This window comes from Miscanthus floridulus, chromosome 9 (genome assembly GCF_019320115.1).
Source record: "Miscanthus floridulus cultivar M001 chromosome 9, ASM1932011v1, whole genome shotgun sequence".
NCBI classification, from domain to species: domain Eukaryota; kingdom Viridiplantae; phylum Streptophyta; class Magnoliopsida; order Poales; family Poaceae; genus Miscanthus; species Miscanthus floridulus.
This window is the reverse complement of record NC_089588.1, coordinates 73,488,021-73,507,659: the sequence shown is the minus strand read 5'-3', so window position 1 is coordinate 73,507,659 and position 19,639 is coordinate 73,488,021. Positions and strand designations below refer to the sequence as shown.

The 19,639-nt window shown below is 45.1% G+C and overlaps 2 protein-coding genes across 2 annotated transcripts; both read right to left on the bottom strand.

Moving 5' to 3' along the window:
* Positions 1 to 4,766: 4,766 nt before the first annotated feature.
* LOC136482145 (disease resistance protein RGA5-like) lies at positions 4,767 to 9,077 on the bottom strand. The gene is made up of 4 exons (XM_066479383.1): positions 8,164 to 9,077; positions 5,771 to 7,768; positions 5,618 to 5,685; positions 4,767 to 5,536 (listed from the first exon to the last, which is right to left on the bottom strand). Exons 1-3 carry the CDS (start codon positions 8,979 to 8,981, stop codon positions 5,661 to 5,663), a joined length of 2,841 nt encoding a protein of 946 aa, XP_066335480.1. The 5' UTR covers positions 8,982 to 9,077; the 3' UTR covers positions 4,767 to 5,536; positions 5,618 to 5,660.
* Positions 9,078 to 12,755: 3,678 nt separating this feature from the next.
* Positions 12,756 to 14,401, bottom strand: LOC136480081 (zinc finger BED domain-containing protein RICESLEEPER 2-like). The gene is made up of 2 exons (XM_066477743.1): positions 14,084 to 14,401; positions 12,756 to 13,697 (listed from the first exon to the last, which is right to left on the bottom strand). The coding sequence occupies exons 1-2, from the start codon at positions 14,399 to 14,401 to the stop codon at positions 12,756 to 12,758; spliced, it is 1,260 nt and encodes a 419-aa protein (XP_066333840.1).
* Between the last annotated feature and the right edge of the window lie 5,238 nt (positions 14,402 to 19,639).

Sequence of the window (19,639 nt, the reverse complement as noted above, 5' to 3'; positions counted from 1 at the left end):
GTGCGGCCGCACTTAGCTCCTCCCTCTCGGATCTCGCGGTCGTGATCTTGAAGTCACGAACCTCCGCAGATCCTCCATGGCGGCGTCAAGTAGCGGCGGCCGGCTTCGAGTGTAGCGGCGGTCGGCTTCGAGTTCAGTAGCATCGAGCGCCTCCTCCACGCCCCCAACCCCCGCGCGGCCTCGTCCTGTTGCGGCCTGTCTGGTGCGAGCGCGCCATCGGCCGCCGCTGCGTGGCTCGCGTAGGCGCAGCTGCCCCTGCCTGCCCTTCCACACCTGTCTCTCTCTCAGTGGGCCTTGGGCTGGCACGGCCCGTTAGCCGTGGCGTGCTTTTTGGGCCATCCCGGCACGAGAAATGGCCCGACAGGCCGTACCTAGACCGAAGGCCAGGCCCATGGCCCTAAGAGGCACGGCCCAGGGGTCCCGGCGTGCCGTGCCGGCCCGACCCCTATCGGGCCATGCTTTCATGGGCCCGTGCCGTGCTAGGCCGGGCCAGCCCGTTGGTCATCTATAGATATGAATACAGATAGCTACAACCACAACTACATAAAACATTTTCAGAGATGGCCACAAAGAATTTACAATGACGAGTGGAGCCACAACCTCTAATAGAGGGTCACTGTTAATCAATCTTTAGTGAGGCGGTCAAGACGCCGGCAGTGCAAATTAATGAAAAAATAAAGAAAGGTGCAAGCTCGTTGCGTAGCCCGCGCTGCCCATTGCCTATAGTGGGGGGCCACCACTACTCGCTGTGGAGCCCACTGATGCTCTGTTTGTGTCGTGGAAGTCCCCTCGCCAGTGCTACCTTGGGCTCGGCACCATCTAGATCTGGCACTACAAAATCTGAGGAAGAAAGAGGGAGAGAGTGAGTGAGAATCCACCATTGAGATTATGGAGATTGTATGGAGGAGGGCGAGAGATCCTCACCAGTGCCTGCCTTATGAAGATGGGGTCGTGCCCCCAACCATGCCCTCAGCCACGCCTCTAAGACACGCGCACTCGGTCACACTCTACGTTCGGTCTGCCACCACCACACCTTCATGAGAGAGATAGAGAGGGTGAGGGGAGACTGACTTAGGGCAAAAGAAATAGGATTGTGAGGTTGCAATCCTAAGTGCTTGGTCATAATGCGTACTATTGCTGCATTATTAGATGAAAAGGCTATTGATGAAAGTCAAACATAGGTGTATGTTAAGTCCCCAGGAAAGAGGTTGTCGACCGATTTCACGAGATTGCTCAGGGCTCAGGGGCTATACCCATCAGGTACGCTTGCGCGCACCGTCTGGACAGAGTTAGGTAGAGCCCAAGGATGCCTGTGGCCACTGGTTGGGGCTCGCTAGGGCCCTGGGCTGCCGAGCGACGGTGGCTAGAGCCTGACTCCATCCCATCACTGACCCGAGCGAGTGCTCGCACTACATGGAATGTGGCTTTACATGACAGATTACTTTGATCACAGACACTCGAAAACGCGTCACGGTTAACCTACCTTGACGATCGAAAAAACCGTCATGTATCTCGTGTCATACATTTGCTGGAACAAATTGGGTCATCATAGATTGATATTTGTGTTCGTCATGGATTAGTTGTCCATTCACTAGACCCAATCCATATCCAAGCCCAGATCCAAACTATAGTGACGAAAAAGAACATCACAGATTAGTGCGAAATCATCACTGCATTAGCATGCAACACATCTCATAATACACCCATCATACAAACAAACATTGATTCTTTCATTTATTGGCATGTCCACTATTGTCACTTGTAGTTTGAGGACAATCAATTTACTGCCAAGCTAACAAGTACGTGTGAACTAAGATTTTATCTCTAGGGAGTCTAAAATAAACAAACATTATCCATAATTCTAGAAGTACTTCAATTGGCTTGTTGTCCATATGATGTGCTACCAAGCACCTCCAGAAGCTACCTGAAAATCAATTGAATATGAAATAAGTAGTTTTGAGCAAAGATTCTAAAAACAAATGCCATCTATTTATTAGGAAGCTTTGTAAGAAAGTTTTATTGGCCCAGGTGCAATCATACAAACAGTTTCCTATGAGAGAAGCACGTGGATCATGAAAGCAAGAACACATTAAAGTAGAAGACAGAAACAATCACAGTAGATTATTCTAGGATTGCACTAGTCAAACTCTGTACTGACTAATAAAATTGATTGTTGTAGCTACGAGTGTGCGGTAGAAAAACCAACAAGTGACCAACCTGAACAAGACATCTTTGATTACTCTATGGTGTTGACAATGCTGTGGCAAACCATTTTTTTCTGCATTCAACATAAAAACTAAGCATCTAGAACCGACGTCTCGGGCAACAAGCAACCCTTTAAGCGGGCGCGAGGCGCTGTCCACCACTCCCTCGACAGGGTCACGCAATCAACGTTTCGCAATGGGACAAACAACTTCACCAACTCTAAGGACAGCAGGCTCTAGGGCCCACTTGCCAGCCGCTCAGCCGAGGAAGCCTCGAGAAGGCTTACCCCGAGGAGGCCAGACCGCAGCAGACAGCCCCTGATGGTCAAGTGTCAGGCAGCAGCGACGTCAGGTGGCACCAGCAGCTCCTACAACTCCCCTACACGACGAAGCTGAGGTCCATCCATGCCGCGGCAGTACTCTCTTGCACTCGACGCACGTAGGCTATAGACTGAAGCTACAAACTGACTTGTACCTGACCTTCCTCGGAATATAAGGGGGAGGTCAGCTCCTATAGAGGAGAGCCGAGACATTAGAGGCTGATTAGACAGCAGAAGCATCGGCTAGACAGAGCAAGCGAGAGAAACGCAAGCGAGTTCCTCCCCCCGGCAACTTGGCAAGAGAGAGGGCCAGTCCCTTTCTTGCTCGGAAGAACCTCACCGCCGCCGAACCATAGGATAGCACCGAGCGATCCCTTGTCAAACTCTCATTCTCCTCCATTGTAACCCCCGATTTGGGTGCTCCACATGAGCACGAATAATACTTCACTGCTGGACATAGGGCCTCGATAGCCCGAACTAGGATAAACCGCTATGTCTCTTATGTTTTTGAGTTACCTAAGCCGCCGGAGACCCACACTTCTGACTTCTGACTAACAACCACGATGCTTGCCGTGGTTACGAACCCGCGACAGCTATGAACAACATCAACTATCAATTAATTGCAATATAATAATATTGTTGCCTAAGTAGCACCATGATCATATATCCAGTACTATAAAATAAATGTAATAGATTTGCCGGGTAGCCTCGAGCTTCGTCGTCTATCCCTCACACACAACACAAGAATGGCTACCTATCCCTCTACGCTACGTGCTGCTCCTAAATCATTCTTGTCCAACTCTCTCTCCAATCAGACCTTCCTCGATATCAGCTTGGGAAAGGAAAGTCGTAGGCATGTCAGCTGTGTGAAGGTCGCTGGAGAATGCTGGATGAAGCATCCTGCATGGAGCAATGTCCGGCAAGAACGGTGGGAGGGTGATATGGCCGTGGAAGGACACCTCCCTACTTGGCTGGTACGACCTACTTTTCAGCAGAACATCTTATAACATCACATGTCATGTAACTGCGCTTCTACAGAATGGCACGTACCTAAGGAACGGGCCACGTCTTTGGGACGTCGGCGAGCACTCGTCCCACCACATATTCGACGGGTACGCCACACTTGTGCGCATCTCCTTCCGGCGAGGATGCACCACCGGCACTCATCGTCAGGCCGAGTCGGACGCGTACAAAGCTGCCATGGCGCACGGCCGGCCTCTCCACCGGAAGTTCTCCCAACTGTGTCCCTCCATGCAGCCTGGGAGCCTGCTCGATCGCGTGCGTAACGTCGTCGGCCTCGGAAGTGGTACTTTGCTCACCGACAACGCCAACATTTCCGTGCTGCCTCTAGGGGATGGCCGAGTGCTGTGCCTCACCGAGGCCACCAAGGGCTCCGTGCTGATAGACCCGGAGACTCTCGACACAATCGGCAAGTTATAAGATGTAGGTAGATCCTATAATTGATTTTAATTGAACGAAAATTATTACTTTTCTAAGTTTAAATGGTCACAAAAATTCACAATTAAATCAAATTCACATACTTTAAAATGATCCAAATTTTTGGGTGTTACAACATTAAAACAATTTGGTTTTAAACATACATCCATAGTTATGTAAAACCACAAATCATGGAATTCAAATCACCAATTCATAACAATGGTAGGCCAAAACATCTATATTAATCAGCATGGATGGTTGTTATATTAATCCTAGTCCCATGGTATTGATATGTAGCCATCCAACTTACATGATCTGTATAATATATACTCAAAATTTTACATGGGACCATGCCTGTTGTATCCAAAAGTGATTTTTATTTCTTGTTAGCATGTACTATGCAAGCATAGACAAATCTAGGAAAATTTCACCTAGTGAGCCAAATCGCAACTTATTATTGAAAACTGTCAGTATAGATGTTTTGCAATCTCAATAAAAGAAATTCAGTGCTAAATAGAAGAAAACATCAAGCACTAGGTACTGAAAATGTAGTTTTACTGTGAGCTTAACTTGATTACACAACTAGGATACATGGGTTGCATTTTCTCTATTGAGAGCATACTTTCCTGTAGACATAGGATCCATGCACATTTATATGAAATTTCGTTCCAACAACAGCATAAGGAGGTAGTTAATACAGTAATATAGTGTTAATTAACCTAAGGCATGTGATACATGGTTTAACTAAGGCCTAAAGTAATAGTATAACCCAATAGTCATGACAAATCACAAACATAAATGGGAAAGGGATAGACACCTTTCTCAAAAAAGGGATGAATTACAAGTATTAAATTTAGAACTTGAGCAACAGAAAATCTGTAAAATTCTAGTATCTATTGCCTACTGCATCCAATACACAAGCCTTACAACAGATGTTGGAAAGGTCATAATTCATAAAGGTAGCAACCAACTTTTGAAACAATTTCAATGTGAGGCAAACCTACCGAGGCTTGTCAAGTGGGTAGAAAATGCATCCAACATGATGGCCCAGTTGGGTTTAGCAATCCGCTGAATATGTTGGAGCAGAATGACAGATATTTTTTTTAAAAAAATATATTTTATTTAAGGACAACAAGGGCGGGCTCAAATTGTCAATGATGGCGAAGGAGTTTGGGCATTCATTTTCCAAAAACAACAACAGATGATATTTTGGCCATAATAGTGCAGATTCATTTTCTGTGCATTTTTCACGGGAAACAAAGTGAAGAACAATTTGCCAAGTGCGACAAAGGTGGGTGCTTCTTTGCTAAGGAATAATTAATTAATTGGGTGGCACAAGGGGACACAAAACAGAGCACTTAGGAAAGAAAATAGGAGAAGTGAAGAAATGTGTAGACTAGAAGCAGAACATGAGCGATGGACGGAATGACTCGGAGTAAAAAAGAGGGCAACGGTGGTGGAGAAGTCGAAATGAACAACCAGCTGACGAATCATGCAAGCAGAAGTGGATCCTCAGCTCAGGCAAAGGAAATAGGGGACTGGGGATGGCGGTGGAAGGATGACTCCCAATCTTAACTGCAAAAGACAAAGTAGCTACGTCAGATGAAAGGAGCAAACAACTATAGGTGAGTATTAATTTCTCAATACTTCTGTTACCTTTCCTCGGACTCCTCCTGACCATCTTTGTTCTCGTCCTTTATCATATATACTCCCCGTCTTCATCACTGCAAAAGGCAAAGCAGATACGTCAGATGAAAGGAACAACCAACTATAGGTGAGCATTAATTTCCCAGTGATTCTATCTATTACCTTTCCTCTAACACCTCGTGACCATCTTTGTCCTTATCCTTTATCATTAGCCCTTCAAAATCTCTTGAAAGCTCGAGCGTTGGATGGTTCGGATGCATGTCGAGTGCATCCCTGACCTTGTACTCGACATCCTCCACCTCCTTCATCCGGGCACGTTCACAGTCAACCTCGACGGTGACGTGTGTAAGTGAAGCAAGGTTCTCCAAGCCAATATCAAAACCACCACCTTCCCTCCTCCGTGCTTCAAAGACTAACACAAGCCTTTGAAGCTTTGGCATCACTCCTCGAGCAAACTCCAGCCAACATCTTGTGTAGTGCGTAAACTTAAACTCTGCTAGAGAGCGGAAGGGGTGATCAGCACCAACCACCAACTGTTCTTCGGTGGTGGTGCCATAGGGATTTACTTTTAGATCAAGAAAACGTAGCACCGGCAAAGCTCCAAGCAGTTTGAGATCCTCCTGTCTTAGTAGATTGACCCACATGGACAAGCTGGAGAGTTCAGAGAGGGAGGAAAACCACCAGGGCACCTGGTAAAACATTACAAAATTCCCATAAAAGCTTTGGAGACGTGCAGGGCCCCTCCATTGGTCTGGCATGTAATCTAGGGAGCATGTTCCGTCTCCAATAAAAACTAGTCTGCGAAGGTTGACTAGATTGGATAAGGCCTGTAGAAATGTCTTCACGTAACTCTGGTTTTTATGTAAGCCATCTATTCTCATTCCCAGCACTCGGAGTTTAGTAAGGTTACCAAGTTCAGCCAAAGTATTTGGTGATTCGTCCAGAGATAGACATGACAGCTCGTGTAAGGATATTAGATTCCCAGTTCCATCTGGAAATTTCACCCTATTAGGACCAGTTAACAGATTTTCAAGTTGTCGTAGCTGACTAATGCTAGCTGGCAATTCTCCTTTGAATCCGCCCCAAAGTTCCAATGTCCTGAGAAGCTTTAGGTTCCCAATTCCTTCTAGAAGCTCTGTTTTGAGATCACCTCCTAGTTCAAGGTATCTCAAGTGCTGCAGACTTCCTAGATCCTTCGGGTGGATATTGTTTCTGGACTGACTTCTGAAAGCCAAAACACGGAGAACTGGAAACCTTGACATAGGTGGCACCCACTCAACGGCATCACCAAAAGCAACGACTGACCTGACATGGGATATGTTCACTGTTGCTGGGAAAATCATTTGTTCTTCCTTGCTATTGCTCTTGCTGCCTCGCAGAGATAATCGTCGAATATTGCATGCTGAAGATATGTGGCACGGACCTTCTAGTATGGTGACAAAATTTTCTTGAGATGAGAGGGAAATAATGAGATCAAGTATCATATCATGTACTCGACAAGCCCATGGACTACCATCCTTTTTATATAGTGGTTGAATCATGCTTCTGTTGACGAGCTCAATGAAGTACCTCTCTCCAAGATCATACAAATTACTCCCCTGTTTTTCATCGATGAAACCTTCTGCTATCCAAAGCCTAACCAAACCATCACTTTGAATCTCATAATCCTCAGGGAACATGCTTAGATACAGTAAACACGGCTTCAGATAGGAGGGCAGATCAGAATAACTAAGATACAAGATCCCTCTCATGTTCTCAAGGCTCTTGTCCTTATGAAGTCCAGAACCCATTGAATTGTATACAGTATGCCATTCATACTTTGTTTTGTTTGGCCTACTAGCCAACAAACTAGCTGTAGTAATGATAGCTAACGGTATACCACCACATTTCTCCAAAATTTTCCGTGATACATCCTCTAATTCGGAATGCATTTCCTCATTTTCATTGAGTACCCTTTTACACAGCAGCTTTTTTGAGTCCTCATAAGAGAGGGGATCTAGTTCACACAGTGTACCATCAATGGACGAGCAAGAAAATTTTGCCACATCAGTTTTCCGGGTTGTTACAATGACTCTGCTACCAAGACTGTTTTCAGTTAGAGCACATTTTATCTGTGTCCATGCAGACTCTCCCCATACATCATCAATTACAATAATGTACCTGCATTTTTTTTAAAGGAAAAGAACAATTAATTGTGTGTCATTGGAATTTGTTAATTACAGTGTTTTTCTTTATTTCAAGCTCTGCTAAAGTTCACGAATTTATGACTAGACACCATGGGAATATAGAAACTATACAGGCTAGCCAATAAATGAATGGATGGCGATTATGATTTAGGAACTCTGTTCAAGTACTCTCTCCGTTCCAAATTATCAATCACTTTGACTTTTTTGATACATAGAATTTGCTATGTATCTAGACATACATTATATCTAAATACATAGAAAAATATATGTATCAAAAAAAAGTCAAAACGATTTATAATTTGGAACGGAGAGAGTACACAGATTTGTGACTAGTTTGAAAAGGAAAATTTGATAATCATTACTACATACCTCTTTTTCTCAAGTATTTGTCTGATTGTATCTATAAGCTCAGTATGACTCCATGCTTCAGCATTGGGGTACTCTCCTCCACTAACCTGCCGTAGTATGCTGCTGAAGATCTTCTTTATATCTGGCTTAAGGGAGACTGAAACAAAAGCTTGAGACTGAAATTCTCCTCTGATTCTTTGATACACCGAATTTGCAAGAGTTGTTTTCCCAAGGCCTCCAACTCCGACAATAGAGACAACCATTAGCTGCTGTTTTTGTGCACCCTCCCCTTGCATTAGCAAAGCAGTGAGCTTCTCTGCAGGGCCTTCAATACCAACCAGGTCCTTTACATCTTCGTAGAGAGCAGGCAACCGAGGATCCATTTCTGTATTCTCTGGCTGCACTGCAACTTCTGGAAATCTGTACCTTTCTCGCCTACCAGCAACCTCTTGGATGCGGCTCCTGATGGCTTGGATGTCATCGGCGATATGATGCCGAGCCTTGGCTTTTGTCAATAGGCCGATGGTCCTGTCAAAGAACCTTCTGAAGCTCTTTGGCTTGGCACAACCAGGGGCATCGACTCGGAGCATGAAAGAGTCAACACTGTCCTCAATGTCATAGGACAGCTCCTTCAAGTCCCTCACCCAAATGTTGTGAAGATCATCGATCTGTTGAGGCGGCAGCTTGGACACCCTGTCGAGAGCAGCCTGCATGCTGTCCATTTCAGCTTTCAGGAACCTGATCTCCCCCCTGACTCCCTTCTGCAGCTTGTACTCATCTGTGAGAAGTGTGGCAAGCTTGGGGAGGAGGCTGCCCAGGGCCGCCACGGCGAGCTCCATGCATGCCTTGCTCTCTTTGGCAAGCAGCTAGATTGGTGGATGGTGATGTTGTGTGGAGACTGGAGAATGGCATACAGCTGTGCTGTGGCCTGTGGGTTGTGGAGAAGAGATGGGGCTACGGTAATCGGAGGGCCTTCTTTTTTTTTCATAAAAGGCTAAGGGGGGTGTTTGGTTCTTTAAAATTCATGTCACCTCAAAAGTTTAGATACTAATAAAAAGTATTAAATATAGATTAATTATAAAACTAATTACATAGATGGAGGCTAATTTGTGAGACGATTTTTTAAGCCTAATTAATCTGTCATTAGCATATGTTTACTGTAGCACAACGCTGTCAAATCATGGACTAATTATGCTTAAAGGATTCCTCTCGCAAATTAGTCACAAGTTGTGTAATTAGTTTCATAATTAGTCTATATTTAATACTCCATGCATATGTCTAAACATTCGATGTGACAGGAATTTTAGGAGGCCCCGCAGAAACCAAACATGCCTAAAACCAATATGAGAAGTTCAGAGCATGTGAACTAGCGCTATTATCGGCGTTCCAGTGTATTTTAACTCATGACCATGAGATGTGAATGGCTTCTGCAATGTGGCCATCGAGATCTGAGCCTCCATGTCAGTCATTACAAAAAAAAAAATGACGAGAAAGTAAAATGGCGTGATTCTCCCAGCAGTCGGTGCGTTCTGTTTTATACCAAGTTCCTACACTGTTATATCTAATAAATAACGGAGATGAGATTCTCTTTGTTCCCTGGGACCTCTGTGAGGGCGTCCGCAACGGACGAAGCAAATCGCCGGCTGCTGTGCTTGCTAGAAATAATAAAGAAAGGAAGGAACTTAGACAGGGACAACAGGTTAGAGACTCAGAAAATATTGAAAACCGTGCGAGCTAGGCGATTGTTTCGTCGCTAGCGATGTGATTTTTCACATCCTCTCTCCTCTCGATTGGTCGAGCAGGTGCTCCTAGCTAGCACTGTGTCAGCCATTGGGGACGCCCTGAACAAAAAATAAAACATCGAGCACTGAATGAAAGGGCCTCTGCTTGCTTTTCAATGTCCATATCTGCATGCAGAAACTTGATCTGTCCTGCAGCTTGAATTTCACTGGGGAGAAGGGAGCCTAGTCTGGGGCTTTGGGCAGCAGGTGATCTTTGCTGGTATGAGCTCACAGCTTGCATCTAGCTGGTCTCATTTAAACAAATGTATTCCTCATTTTACAATTGCAGCAGGCATCTTCACGGAAAGCAGATGCTGCATTTGCACCAACCATTGTCAGTTTGTGTCTTTCTTCCACTAACAAATTTTCGAATAAGGTACGGTGCAGTGCAGGGCCTAGGCCATGTGACAGTGGCGCCTGCAACTGCAATGCTCAGGACCATTTCCAACTAGGACGCAGAAACAGAGGAGCACGAGGTTATCCATCTTGGGACGGGGCTGCACGGTACCTCTCCATTGATGCTTTCCCCTCTCTAGCTTCAGGCTACCAAGGTGTACACTGGACATGGGATGCTGTTGCCGTGGCCCATGGAGTTGGAGATGGCAGTTGCGCCCCCATGAACCCCTGCGTTGTCATTACGTACGGAGATCAAAGCCTCCTCCTTTGGTCCATAGCAGAAACAAGGCAAGTTCAGACTGGGGTGAACGGGCGTACTAAGCTCCCACTGGGCGGTTTTACATTATCTTTATCACGCAAAGAGTCGAGCGCCTGGGTTATTAATTTGTCCTTAACCTCTGTACTCGTGGCTGAAGCTTCAGTCTTGGCGCTTGCAGCTCGATTGCCTTCACACTAGGCATCCATTACCCGATATTTTTATCGGACAACCAACAGCTGGTGGCATTCTTCAATGGCAATGACCACACCAATCCACCGCATTGGGAAATCAAGGGCTTCATACAGAGCTTTATTAATCATTCGTCAAGGAACAACGCAAATATTTTCAAGGTCCATCGAAAGCTCAACACCACGGCTATGTCGTAGCTACCTAAGCTTGCTCATTAAGCACAACTTAGGGCCTCTTTGACACGGCTTATGTCGGCTTTGGCTTCATCTATTTTACGCAAATCGAGGCACTGTAGCATGAAGCCGTTTTGTAAGCCGGGATTAAAATAAACTAGAAGCCGGAAAAAGCCGGTTTTTCTGGCTTCACCGGCTTTGGCTTCACCGGTGAAACCGTTTTGGATGAGCCGTGCCAAAGGGGCTTTATTCTCAAATGCAGCTTACCTGTACGAATACTGCTCATGCAAACAGCTGTCCCACAGTGACGGCCGTACAATCTGTAATTGGTGATTCATTCACCATCATTGCAGTACACTGCTGCTAATAAAGTTTGTTTCTCATAAAAAAACTTCCAGAGTCAATCCACCTTTTTGCCACGAGAGTGATAGTTAATAGAACCCACAAACTAGCTTGCTCCATGTAAGTTCATTACACTCTACACACGTATTGTCCAAAGTCCAAATGGAATACACCAGGGAGGGTCCGACCATTCATATACAACTCTTCTGACCCCCTAGGGTATCGTTAAGACGTGTTGTATTAAATTTTTTCTCTATCTTAATATAGAGACGCGCAAATATTTTGCGTGATCGAGAAAAAAAAAGTCTAATTGGACGTACAACTTGCTCTTTGTAAGTTCACAACACTTTTCAGATGGATTGTCTAAAATCCAATTAAACAACTTGCTTTTTGCAAGTTCATTAGACTTTTCATATGGACTGGATTTATTAGTTGATGATCTAAATATCCAAATAAGAATTGTATAATGGATATCCTATAGGCCAAAATCCAAACATCCATGGACTGAGCTAGAGGCCTGACACTCTCCTGCGTGATAAAATCTCGCCGTGGTTGGGGCAGGGACAGATGGTGGCCCATTGGCCATTCTCCATGTTCGGATGTTCGCGTACTCTGTCGAGGTGGGCGTGCGTTAATCTCAACGACCTCGGTGGGCCTCCTGGCCTCCAGCACCAGTGCCACAATTATATATGGCCAACGTGCCGGCCTGGCCCGTACGGCATGGGCCCGTGACAGCACAGCCCGATAGCCAACGGGCCGGCACGGCACGCCGTGCCTCATGGGCCGCGGGCCGGGCCTTCGGCCCAGGCACGGCCCTATGGGCCGATTTCCGTGCCGGGCCGGCCCGCGAAGCATGGCCAGAATCACGGGCCGTGCCAGCCCGTGGCCTGTTACCCTTTGCATTCACAAAATCACAGTTTCACAAACAGATAACAGTTCACAGTTTCATAATTCATACATTCACAGTTCACATCAATACATCATCTACATTCACAAAATCAAAGTCCAAAACTAGTCCGATACAGTCATATTTTCATACATTCACATAATCGAAGTCGAAATGTCCGATACATTCACAGATCACAGTTTCATACATTCACTGATTCACATAATTAAAGTCCAAAGCCGACAGACAACAGAAATAACCAAAATGAGCTATTTAGTGCAATGCTGCCTCATTAAAAATATTTCTAGGTAAAACTCACCCTTGTGAGAAACCCTAGTAAGAAAAAAAGAATGCAGTCAGCTCTTAATTAACCATTGTTCAAATGATAGACAAGTCTTTCACAGTCACACACACCCTTTCATAGTCACAGATCACACACACACACTTAGGAGGCAAGTCTCAACCTCAGTACCTCACTAAGTACCAGGAGCACCACCAGCAGGTCCATCTTCATCAAGGTACAAGTTCTAGAATGTCTTCAAGTTCTTGGTTGTCAACAGCATGTTGTGTCCTTTTTTCTCTAACTCCTAGTCCTTTAAGCAGGTCAGCATCTCCACAGTCTCTGGTGACAAGCGCTGCCACCGTTCCTCAATTATCCTACCTGTCAAACTGAAACAAGACTCCAAAGACACAGTAGATATAGGAACTGATAGGATATCTCTAGCCATTATAGACAGAATTGGAAAGATTAGCTTGTGGTCACGCCACCACAGAAGTAGGTCAAAATCATCCTCATAAGAAGTGACATTGTCACTGTCTAAGTAAGCTGATAGCTCAGAAACAACAGAAGTAGATGAAGATGAAGTGACAGGGAGAGGGGAAGGACCAACAACACCTGATCCACGGCCAAAGATTCTTCCCCAGGCCTGCCTTTTCTTACCTATATGATGTGATGGTTGTGCAACCCATTGAGACCTAGCTGCACCAAACTTGCTCTCATATTTGTTAAACAGTTTATACAATTCAATTTTGACATTAGCATAGTATGAACTGTACTCAGAACTAGTGTATTCATCAAGTAATTGCAGCACATTAAAGAAACCTCTCATCTTAGCTCTAGGATCAAGAATGAATGCATATGAATATAACAGAGGTATGTCCTGCCAATATTTAAGGAACTTAAGCTTCATAGGTAATACAATACCTCTCAGATTATGATCTTTTTCACATGCATGCAAATGAGAAGCAATCTCTATGATATGGTGCAGAACAAGTGGACTTGTAGGATAATAAACACCAGACAGTACAATAGTGGAGTAATAGAAGAGTTTCAGAAACTCCAGTAACTTCTCAGCAAAATACCAATGATTTGTAGTCAATAATTGTGAACCATAATGGGAATTAATGAACATAGAAAAGACATTCTTGTATGGAACTAAGTGTTTAAGCATCAGGTAAGTAGAATTCCATCTAACATCCATATCCAAGTCAAACTTTCTAGGTCTAACACCCTTAGCATTACAGTATTCCTTGAACAATGTAATTCTTTGATTAGAGAAATTTAAGAAGTTAATTGTAGTTCTAAAATCTTATGTGTAAGGTTTCAACCTCTTTAAGCCAGATTTTATAATAAGATTAATGATATGACAAGCACAACGTTGATGTACAAGACTGTACTTACGGTTACTAGGATCCAAAGGATCAGGTAAAGGATTAGGACCCAAGTAATAGTAGGATTGTAGTCCCAATTATGTACAGATCCATCGGGATTGTAAGAAAGCCTAGACTGAACCCTAGCAGCATGATCAACCTTTTTCCTACAAGATTTCTGATGCCTAATCAAATGGCCAGTGCTAGCAGAAGATCTAGCAGACAATCTACTCTTACACATTTTACAGATAGCGGCAGTTCGAACCTTTTGACCATTCATAGTCTCATAGTTCTTATCAAAATCAACCCAGACACCAGATTTACGCTTACCAAGGCATGAGGTACCATTTGTGCTGTTGGAGCCGACTGGTGTCAATGTCACCATCGCCAACGGCACTAGCTCCGCCCCTCCACCACCGTCGCCACCGTCCAGATTGATCAAAGCAGAGCCGCTACCGACATCGATACCCAACAACGCAGCAGCGTCGTCATGGATGTCGTCATCGTCCTCTGGGAGCAGCCCTGCCGCGATCAGGTCATCATTGTCGGTGAGTGGATAGACAACATCATCGTCATCCGCCATGGCAACCTTGACCACGGACGGCTTATCTCCAGCACCGTTCCTCAACGGTGCGTGCGGCCGCCGTGCCTGGTCTATACCACAGGAAGAGGACGACGAGACATCGGCAACCGACCTACACGGAGGAGAAAAACAGAGTCAGAGAGATAGAGCCATAGAGGTACAGATCTAGAGTCAGTGGAAGAGACACAAGAAGTGGAGAAGACAGATCTAGGGATAGGGTTAGGGTTAGGGTTAGCGGAGTACCTGCGCAACCAGAGCCCGGTGCCGGAGATGATGAGGGCCACCCAGAGGAGAGAGACTGATTAGAAATGATGGCGAACGATGGAGGAGGGATGGATGAGAACATAGTCATGAATTCACATAGTTCACCGAGAGTGAGAGAAGAGAGAGGGAGAAGGGAGGAGAGAGGGAGAAGGGAGGAGAGGCGGATCGAGATCACCAGAGTCGGGGACGACGGACGAGATCAGTAGATCACGAGAGAGAGAGCTCAGATTCACTAGATCGTGGATACGCCCGATGCGGGCGAGAGAGAGAGCAGAGATTGCGTCGCGGTGAGCCGACGAGTGAGTGGGGATTAGGGTTAGGGTTGGGAGCGGACTGCGGAGCTGGCTGCCAGTGAGGCCGAGACTACTGGGCAAGCGGGGCTCGGCTGCGTGGCGGCGAGCGAGTGGGGAACTGGGGATTAGGGTTTGGGTTTGGAGCGAAGAGCGGAGCGGAAGAGGAGGCGAGGCAACTGCTGACTACAGAGCGGGCGAGGAGAGTGGAGAGGTGAGGACTGAGGAGGTGAGGTGACAGGGGTCAGGGGGAGCCGCTTATATGCGAGGGCGGGGCGCGCGCGAGGGGGGGGGGAGCACTGGTAGGCCGGGCCGCTAGCGGGCCGGCTACTCTATAGCAGGCCGTGCCGTGCCTGGGGTCAGGCCCAGGCACAGCCTGCTGCTCTGGGCCGAGCCAGCCCAGACCCGCTAGCCTCCGTGCCGGGTCGGGCCTTGGGCTAGGCCGATGGGCTCGGGCTGCATGGCCAACTATGGCCACAATAACACTAGCAGGTCTGACTGGCTGAGCGGTGCTCGTGCATCCTGACAAGAGCACGCAGCTAGGCTGTTGAAAGGTCCTAATGGCTAGAGAGGGGTGAATAGCCTAATAAAAATTTCTACAACAACACTTAACAAAATGGTTAGACAATTATGAGGCGAAGCAAGTGTTGTTCTAGCCTACTCAAAATGCAAGCCACCTACCACAATTCTAGTTTAGATAGTGTCTATTCACACAATAGTTATGACACTACCCTATGTTAGTGTGCTCTCAAAGGCTAACTAAAGAGCCACACCAACCAAGCAAGCAAGCTCTCACAACTAGCTACACTAAAGAGCTTGTCAACTAGTTTGCGGTAAAGTAAAGAGAGTGATCAAGATAGTTATACCGCCGTGTCGAGGAGTGAACCAATCAATCACTAGGATGAATAACAATGAAGACCAATCACCTCGGAATCAAAGGATGAACACAATGATTTTTACCTAGGTTCACTTGCTTACCGGCAAGCCACTCCTCGTTGTGGCGATTCACTCACTTGGAGGTTCACGCGCTAATTGGCTTCACACGCCAAACCTTCAATAGGGTGCCGCACAACCAACACAAGATGAGGATCACACAAGCCACGAGCAATCCACTAGAGTACCTTTTAGCGCTCCACCGAGGAAAGGTCAAGAACCCCTCACAATCACCACGATCGGAGCCGGAGACAATCACCACCCTCCGCTCAACGATCCTCGCTGCTCCAAGCCGTCTAGGTGGCGGCAACCACCAAGAGTAACAAGCAAAATCCACAGCGAAACACGAACACCAAGTGCCTCTAGATGCAATCACTCAAGCAATGCCCTTGGATTCACTCCCAATCTCACTATGATGATGAATCAATGATGGAGATGAGTGGGAGGACTTTGGCTAGGCTCACAAGGTTGCTATGTCAATGAAAATGGCCAAAGATATGAGCCATAGCTGGCCATGGGGCTTAAATAGAAGCCCCCATGAAATAGAGCCGTTGTACCCCTTCACTGGGCACACTGCGCTCTGACCAGACACTCCGGTCAAACTGACCGGACCCTGGACTCAGTGTCCGGTCCACTGATGGACGCCACGTGTCACAAGCTTCAAACGTTGTTCGTTAGATTTCAACGACTATGAAGCTGACCGGACACTCCGGCAGAACTGACCGGACACTGGAGCCTCAGCGTCCGGTCGAGTATAGTAAGGGTCAAAAGCCGATTTTCCTTGACCGGACGCATCCGGTCCACCTCGACCGGACATAGCCTAGCGTCCGGTGGTAAACCCTAACCACTGTACCGTCAGTCAGCGTGACCGGACGCAGGCAGTCAGCGTCCGGTGCTTTTGGATCCAGCGTCCGGTCACTTGACCGACGCTGACATCTCCTCCGTTCTCTTCACCCTTGCTCAAGTGTGCTAACCATCAAGTGTATCACCTTGTGCATATGTGTTAGCATATTTTCACAAATGTTTTCAAGGATGTTAGCACTCCACTAGATCCTAAATACATATGCAATGAGTTAGAGCATCTAGTGGCACTTTGATAACCGCATTCCGATACAAGTTTCACCCCTCTTAATAGTACGGCTATCAAACCTAAATGTGATCACACTCTCTAAGTGTCTTGATCACCAAAACAAAATAGCTCCTATGGATTATACCTTTGCCTTGAGTATTTTGTTTTTCTCTTTCTTCTTTTCAAGTTTAAGCCCTTGATCATCGCCATGTCATCACCATTGTCATGTTGTGATCTTCATTGGCTTCTCCACTTGAAGTGTGCTACCTATCTCATGATTACTTGATAAACTAGGTTAGCACTTAGGGTTTCATTAATTCACCAAAACCAAACTAGAGCTTTCAATCTCCCCCTTTTTGGTAATTGATGACAACCCTTACACGAAGATATGAATTGAAATTCAATTGAATCCATGTTGCTTGCCCAAGCATATTTACCATGTGTAAAAGGATATGGACAAGTTTCATGAACCCCAAATGGTAGCAATTGCTCCCCCTACATATGTGCTAAGAGTTTGGATTGAAGCTTGCACATATGCTTAGATAGGAAATATAGGAGTCAAAGCCTACCAAATGATGCTAAGGTATAAAAGATGGACCTTTGAAGCGTGATACCAATCGGAGTGCATCAATATATCATCCTTAGCACCATTGTTAGCTTAATACCACTTGGAAACATACTTTAGAAAGATACCACTTGTAAAGACTTACTTGGAAATGAAAGTTATCTAGTGATTTTATTTCATCATTCAATCTTACAACTAGCATATATCACACAAGCATGGATATTTTGAATTTTAGAACTTGTGCCATGCAAGCAAACATATGAAATGCACATTCAAATGCATCATACAAGTTCATGAGCTTGCTTCCCCTACTTGTGTACTCAAAATTTTAGTTGATCTCTTTCCTTTGTCATATCTCTCCCCCTATGTCATATATCAAGATATCTTTATGTTTCATTCCCTTTATGATATTTCTCCCCCTTTTTCACTATTTTTACTACTATCTTTGTTTCTCTCCCCCTTTGTCATTAATGACCACAAAGGTTCTAAATGTAGATAGTATTACTTGTGGGGTCGAGATTATCAATGTCAATCAATGGGGTGAGGATTATTTTCCTAAATTTGGTCTAACCTAGATCATTTGCCAAAGATATTTAACTCGGTTTGATCCAAGGACAAGCTTCTTCACACCTCCAAATATGGGTTATCTTGTACCATGTTGAGTTAAACACTTATAGTTCATTTTCTAGATTAAACACTAGGTTTACAAGCCCATAAACATGTCATATGCTATCACTAGATCATGTCAAGCATAGAAGCAATAGTGATACCATATAAACATCAAATTCATTTGATTTTCATGAACGAGCCTAATAAAATAGAACCACTTGAAAGGTCCTAATAAGATTGAAAATATGACTAGATGCACTAAACATGTCCTTAGCAAGGATGTATGCCATGCCAATCAACTTTTACCTTGGATTGCTCGAAGGAGAGGCATGTCATATGAGTGAGGGGTGCATCAACACATATTTGAGAAATCCAATATATTCAACTCATTCCTTAGCTTGCAAAACCTTTTCTCATCCAATGGCTTGGTGAATATGTCGACAAGTTGATCTTCGGTGCCTACACTCTCAATGCAAATGTCCCCTTTTTGTTGGTGATCTTTTATGAAATGGTGGCGGACATCAATGTGCTTTGTTCTTGCATGTTGCACCAGATTGTTGGTTAACTTGATTGCACTCTCATTATCACATAGCAATGGCACTTTCTTGAACTTGATTCCATAATCACTCAAAGTGGCCTTCATCCAAAGTACTTGTGCACAACAACTACCGGCAGATATGTATTTGGCTTCGGCGGTTGATAATGCAACACTATTTTGCTTCTTTGATGACCATGAAACAAGTGATCTTCCCAACAATTGACATGTGCCCGAGGTGCTCTTCCTTTCAACCTTGCATCCCGCATAATTCGAGTCGGAGTAACCAACTAGCTCAAACTTTGCTCCTTTGGGATACCACAAACCAACATTTGGTGTATGCTTCAAGTACCTCAATATCCTCTTTGTAGCCTTCAAATGACTTTCTCTTGGTGAGGCTTGAAATCTTGCACACATGCATACACTAAACATGACATCCGGCCTTGATGCGGTCACATAGAGTAGGCTTCCAATCATAGACCGATACAACTTTTGATCCACCATGTTTCCACTTGCATCACTATCCAAGTTGCCATTGGTTCCCATTGGTGTGCTAATGACTTTGCTATCAATCATGCCAAACTTCTTGATCATGTCCTTGATGTACTTGCCTTGACTCACAAAAGTACCATTCTTCAATTGCTTGATTTGAAGACCAAGGAAGTAACTCAATTCTCCAATCATGGACATCTCAAACTCATTAGCCATCATCTTTCTAAACTCATCACAAAATTCTTGATTAGTTGATCCAAATATGATATCATCAACATAGATTTGCAACACAAATAAGTCTTTTCCAATCTTCTTGATGAAAAGAGTGGTGTCAACCTTGCCCATTGTGAACCCTTTAGAGAGGAGGAAGTACCTCAATCTCTCATACCATGCTCTAGGTGCTTGCTTCAAACCATACAAAGCTTTCTTCAACTTGTATACATAGTTGGGCTTCTTATCATCTTTAAAACTAGGAGGTTGC